The 6,579-nt window shown below is 47.8% G+C and overlaps 1 protein-coding gene across 1 annotated transcript; it reads left to right on the top strand.

Moving 5' to 3' along the window:
* Positions 1 to 2,037: 2,037 nt before the first annotated feature.
* F5B22DRAFT_656752 (major facilitator superfamily domain-containing protein) lies at positions 2,038 to 4,267 on the top strand (the record flags this gene model as incomplete). Its single annotated transcript, XM_047979990.1, has 7 exons — positions 2,038 to 2,335; positions 2,412 to 2,601; positions 2,682 to 2,694; positions 2,804 to 2,946; positions 3,004 to 3,308; positions 3,422 to 3,466; positions 3,587 to 4,267. 7 exons carry the CDS (start codon positions 2,038 to 2,040, stop codon positions 4,258 to 4,260), a joined length of 1,668 nt encoding a protein of 555 aa, XP_047829846.1. The 3' UTR covers positions 4,261 to 4,267.
* Positions 4,268 to 6,579: the final 2,312 nt, after the last annotated feature.

Here is a 6,579-nt window from a genome sequence, read left to right as displayed (position 1 = left end):
GTAGTCCGATTGCATTCCATGGCTGCAGACCATCTCGTTGGTTCAAGGTAGTACTTTGACTGGAAGATCGACAGAGCGCCTAGACCTTCTTATCTTCTCGTCTCTTAACGAGCACCTTACGCTATATCAACTGAATTGATTTCGAGAGGCTTATCAGAATAATCACCAAGATAGACAATTGGACACGAAAATTCGAAGTCTTGCCAGCATATCCAAAAACCTCAATAGATATAGATACTTAGCTAAGATGGCCATAACCAGATTACTAGCGAAATACAAACATGGTCGCACAGCCAAGTATAGTAGGGTTCATACTTCTGGTGGGGATTATATCATCTACCAAATATCTACCAAAGCATTCAAGAAACGAGACCATAAAGGAGCGGTGTAGCAGGGCCCGACAACATTATGGCATAAGAGATCTATAGAGTAACCACCATGGCAGTCCTAACGGATATCAGTGCAGGAGGATGACCGCCATTTCACAGTTCCGACAGTAGAATTCCTCATCACCAAAGTACAACTCATATCTCCCGATCGTCGATGACCGTCACCGGAGGAGAGGTGAGTCGCAAAGTGCCGATGCCGCCTCAGTTCCTAGAGCCGACCCGTCGGAAATAAGCATCGGCTAGTGACTACTTATCATCACTATATCCGGATGAAGAAACTGATACAATGGATCGGGAAGAATCCGGCTACGGGTTTCTTTTGCCGGACCGAGTTCCATGTTCATGGTGCCTCTCCTCCTGTCTTGGCTTCGGCAAAGATGAAGCTAGCCAACGTACGTGACTAAGGAACTTGATAGATGGTCGTCGGCTGCATGCAATGAGAATCTATTGTCCGGTCCTGCCAAATTAAACTCTGGATACTCTGCTTGAAAAGGGGCATTATGCTAAAATAGAGAGATCGGTTAATGAGAGCCGATAAAGCAAAAAGAATTAGAAGCCGATCGCGAAACGGTCGGGACGTTCACCCCCGCAATGTGAGTACCTACTAGGTAGTTAATCCGCGTAGCGCGCAGTAGTGTAGACTACCATCAGAGTTAAGAACATCTCAAGAAAGGGACCCCAACGTCGTAAACAGGAAGAGAACAAATCCCGAGAAAGATAAAGAATATGCAAGTGATCTATCATGCAAACCTTCCATTGTCACTGCCTATGTCGGCGCCTCATCTCAACAGTCAGACGGACACAACAGCTTCCTGTCGCAGCAGCGGGATACCTAGCACCAGAATTCGGACAACGTCCGAAGCGCCCTCGAACCAACACCCCCCGATCCTCGGCGTCCGATTACGAGATAGCGATTCCTTCCACGGTAATCCCACGTTCAACGGACTCAGTCCGCTTTTCCTGTCTAATCCACCTTTTTGCCCCATCGCGCACACACATAACGCTCCAATATGGTCTCGTCATAAGTCGCCCATATTCGATCAGCCCTGGCTTCTTATTGGTGCTGGTGGATAATCTAGTCTATTTGGTAGATCCGGAAGAAAGAGAACACAGAGGAAAAAAAAAATGTCACAGCGATGCTTATTCCCGGCTAGTGGTCATGACACCATGCAATTTTTGGGGAGCAGAATTGAGCGGCGGTCATGTAGGTGCGAAAAGAAGTTTGCCATGCTTGCCGTATAAAGACCACAGCCGTCGCTATCCTCCATTTTTTTTCGGTAGTCCGTCTTGAGATCGTGTATATAAGTTCATACTTTACGCTAGAGTGTGCATTAGCAGAATAGTGACCTGTTACTATCGCCATCAGAATCATATCTCTTTGAACGTTGCAGGCATACGTCCAGTCAGACCAGCTGTTCATGTTTCGAGGTCTCTGTGTATATTCAAGCTCCAGGATAATAAGAACCTGATTTTCTTCATTGGCCTACCTTCGCTTGACCCGATTCTTTTTCTATCATCTTCCAGATTAGGATAATCAAGTCGGTTACTGGGATCTTGCATATGATGATATGCGAACCGCCGACACTCCCATCCCAATACTCGCCTTGTTTAACCCAATAAGAGGTTTCAGTTCATGTCAATCAGCGCAATGCCTGAATATAATACCACCATCCAAAGCTCGCAAGAGGATCAGTTAGGGCACGAGAAAGTGAAGCCGACAAGTCCAGAGAGCAGCAGTCATGACGAGAGCAGACGTGGCAGCAAATTGTCTCAGTCCATTCACTCCTCAGGTGACAGTGAGGACATAGACGATGTAGACCAACAGGATAGACTAGAAAGATGCTCAACCAAACATTCGGCAATGGGCGATGCGTCTATCCAGCCTATTGAGTCCGTCGTTCAGGTGCCGGAAGAATTCTACGACAAATTACCGAAACATCGAAAGAGTCAGTACATCAACAAACCCACCGAAGAAACAGAGTAGTGTTTTTCAGGGAGAAAGGGGCTAATGTAGGGCCACAGCCATCATCTTGTTTCTCATATCCTTCAGCTCATTCCTCTCGCCGATTTCGAGTACGTCGGTACTAGCCGCGACGCCCGAGGTTGCCGCAGAGTATCACACGACCGGTTCTATCGTGAATCTTGTGAACGCCTTATACCTCTTGTTCATGGGCTTGTCTCCTATCGTATGGGGACCTCTGAGTCAAGTCTAGTAAGCATCAGTCTTGCCCACATTCCTATTTCTCTTACAGAGCACTCTCAAAGTTGTAAGCACTGACCTTCGAATCGCAGCGGTCGCAGAATAGTGAGTGTCTGGTTCTCAATGACTAGTTGAGCCATTTCAGACTCGTAGTCGAATATCCATCCTTGAAGAAATAAAGAAAGTGCAACATACTGATCTAGCGACCACTTAGGTTTGCTTGGTCACAGGCACTGGTTTTGTCTTGGCTAGTATCGGTACAGCGCTGTCGCCGAACTTGGGAGCTTTCTTCTTCTTCCGATTGTTCACAGCCTTCCTCGGAACGTCGTTCCTATTGAATGGGGCAGCAGTTATCAGGTAAGCAACAACGCGATCTCGTTTCCTGCACTGAATTGACACATCTCTTCACGGTAGTGATATATATAAGCCTACGGAACGTGGAACGGCAACTGGCTGGTTTATGTCGGGCACACTAATCGGCCCTGCGTTCGGCCCTTTTTTAGGAGGACTTATTGTGACGTATACATCATGGCGCGTGATATTCTGGCTACAGACGGGCCTCGCTGGGATAGGAACCATCGGAATATTCTTCTTCATGCCAGAAACAATCTTTCATAAGAAGATCGACGATCTTCAGGGCTATAGCGGACGCGAGAAGGGGCGCGCCTTGCTTTCCATGCTCAACCCTTGGGGTATACTCAAGCTTTTCAGATATCCAAGTACGTACAATCCGCTCAACAGTGACATTGTCTCCGAAACCGGGTGATGGTAAAACCAAATGTGAAATGGATCTCGGGCGTAGGACACCAATGGCTAACGTCACCATCTCCAGATTTCATCTTAGCGGGCTTTGCCAGTTCGTCGCTTGTATGGAATAGTAAGTAGGCAGTTGACGCTTCATGAAAATTTCTTTCGTCCTGTGAGGAGGGAGGGAAGCAAGGATGGTTATTCTAGTTCGGTGTCTAAGACGCCTAGGCTGACCCTGAGTGTTGTGCAGTGTATAGTATTTTGACGCCGATTCGATATGTTCTAAACCCGCGGTATCACTTAACAACCCCATTGCAAGGCGGACTTTTCTACCTAGCACCGGGATTTGGGTATCTCACGGGCACCTTCGTCGGCGGGCGATATGCAGATTATATTGTAAAGGTGTACATTCGCAAGCGTGGCGTTCGGATCCCCGAAGACCGCATGTACTCGGCACTGCCATTTCTGGGCTTTGTGTTACCTGGCAGCGTCATTATCTACGGATGGTGCGTGGAGAAGGATGCTGGAGGCATCCCTCTCACAGTAATTGTCCTCTTCCTGCAAGGTCTAGCACAGCTTTTCTGCTTCCCATCTTTGAACACCTACTGCCTAGACGTTATGAGCGGGCGTGGCGCTGAGGTCATCGCTGGTAACTACGCAATACGATACCTTTTCGGATGTGTAGCGACGGCTGTTGTGCTCCCGGCGATCCAAAGCATCGGTGTGGGGTGGTTTTCAACCATCAGCACTCTATTCCTCCTCGCAGGTGCGGTGTGCACCTATCTAACAGTTCGTTACGGAGAGCAGTGGAGGAATGATATCGACGCGAAGCATAAGATGAATAAATTAAAGCGGCGTAAGGACACGAATAATGGCGCTTCGCACATGTCCACCGAGAAACCAGCAAATTCTTCGGAGGTGTAGGGAACAGCAGCAGTCAGGATGCAATTTGTCGCCAGTGGTGTTGCCATATTCCTGAGGCAGAGCAAAACGGCGATGACGACGCTGTTTTAGAAAGGGTCGTGTGATGGCAGAATATATGGTAATCTAAGCGCCTTACGAAAATATACCAAGATGATCCTTGCGATATCAGGGTTGAAGTTTTGAGCATGCACGTTGCCATCAGGCATGCCGCGTACTTTCTCGGTGATATCGAACAATGCTGCAAAATAGCACGTTAGGCACTACACACGCTAGGCTTTGGAGGGTCATTGATCTAGATCGCTCCCTGATCCGTGGACACGACTAGGGAGATGCACTTATGAATCTCGATGATACCACCAATGTGAATTCACAATGAGAAATGAGAGCGACAATTTTCGTAAAATGTACCATGCATCGCGGCATATGTCCTACTGCAGCATCAAGCGAGGACCCGGTAGGCTCAAGAGGCGTCAGTTAATATGCATAATTGAGGTTTAGAAGACGTCTCAGCGTCTGTCTGATGAGAATAACCCATATCATCTGCGCAGCGGATGCTGGCATTTTGGTCGCATATACCCAAGGAAGCCTGCCCATGGCCCTGGTAAATTGCGTCGGCGACGTGTCAGCAGCTGTGATAACTGAAGGGCTTCGGTATTCTAGAGGGCTTACCATAGCCAGAGTGCGGTCGCTTCATCAACTGCTGACGAGGCTCTCTAGTGAGGTGCTATACTCTTAAATGCGCTCGATACAACAGGCGCACAATAGGTTTCCGTATTCCTTATGAGATCACCATCACATTACGCAAGCTCAGTGCCTTTTTCTTTCGATGGGGACAAATGATTGAGACGTTTTCCGTGCGGTCAAGGTCAATCTTGAATATTAAGTCCAAGCACGTGTTGTAGGTCAGGAGCGTGAATACCCCGCAGGAAACATTCCAGACACAGCTACCAATTTGAGTCGTGATCGAGTAGGTACACCCAATCTGAGAGAGGTTGACAGAGCCATCTAGTGCTGCTGGTTTGATCTTATTCATGAGACATGGCGCTACCACTTTGGCACATCGCCACAGCCGTTATACATGTTTTCTGGGGGGGGGATGGGGAAGTTTGATACGCGGTAATAGAAATTTTTGTGTAATGACTTGTTTCATGTAGACGGCCCGGATCTGCACTTACCACCGTGGAACGAGATTCCGCGCGTTCCCTATCGAGCTATGTGGAAGATCGCAACACAGCCCTTCATGCGGTACTTGGATACTTCCTGGAGGTACCTAATCCCAGTCTGGGCGACCCTTCTAGCAAGGCCAACTCTGTTTATCTGGAAGTTTTCAAGCTCAAGCTATCTAGAGCTCGGTGTACGACCTCTCTTCTATATATGAATGTATATCTCCTTCACCCCTAGTGCATCCGGGGCTGTCTATCGTGAAATTTACAGTTATATACACTAAACATCGCTGAGACTAAATTATCGCGCAGTTGTACATTTTGATTCGGTCTTTTTCTGATTGTTATCGGCATGTAGTGGATATCGAACAGGATGACGGAATCGACAGGCGACCCTGGTTGGTACGCAGTCTTGATCTTCATTACCTAATGGGCTTGTCTCTTGCCGAGGAGACAGACGACGTTACTGATGGTTCTACTTACTTAGTCAGTACTTAGTATTCTGTTGAACCCTGATCCCCTAGATGACGATGAGCATGCGTGTAGGGCATCCCTGCCAACCAATAGCTTGGCTGTTCCTGGATGGCGACAAGAACTATGAATACCTAGGCAGTACCTAGGTACGTTACTAAGCTTACCTACATACCTGATGATTGATGCTCGGGTTCTACCGAGGCTTTGTGTGCAGGCACGCAAGCAAGCCACTTGTGTAAGTGGCTTGCGTTTTCTGCCCTAGCATGAGAATTCTTATATATATATACAGAGGGACATGTCTTGTTCTGATGCAACATACTCAGATAGCTGCGATTTCTACGTAGTATGGTAGTCGGGTGGTGGGCTTGCAACATGGGGATATGGATGATTGAGTAAGTGCCGAGACAGATGGAAATCCAACCGAACGATGGCCCCATAGTATTCATTCAACAAACCCCTCGCCCACTTCAATGCCCGCTTTTTGCCCGCCTTAATACCGTGAGAATGGATGAGGTGCAAACATGAGTAGCAGCATGAACACATTGAAATGTTTCGGTACAGAGGTACCTACATATGTTTAGGGCTCATCAGGTGGTATACCGGTACCCAGCATGTAACACCCGATATTCTGTCCCGATAGACGTCGGTGAGCGACTATAGTGAGACTACACCCCTTCACATC

This window comes from Xylaria bambusicola, assembly GCF_022495145.1.
Source record: "Xylaria bambusicola strain CBS 139988 unplaced genomic scaffold F5B22scaffold_27, whole genome shotgun sequence".
Lineage (NCBI taxonomy): Eukaryota > Fungi > Ascomycota > Sordariomycetes > Xylariales > Xylariaceae > Xylaria > Xylaria bambusicola.
The sequence above is the reverse complement of the archived record's forward strand: the minus strand, read 5'-3'. Positions and strand labels throughout refer to the sequence as shown.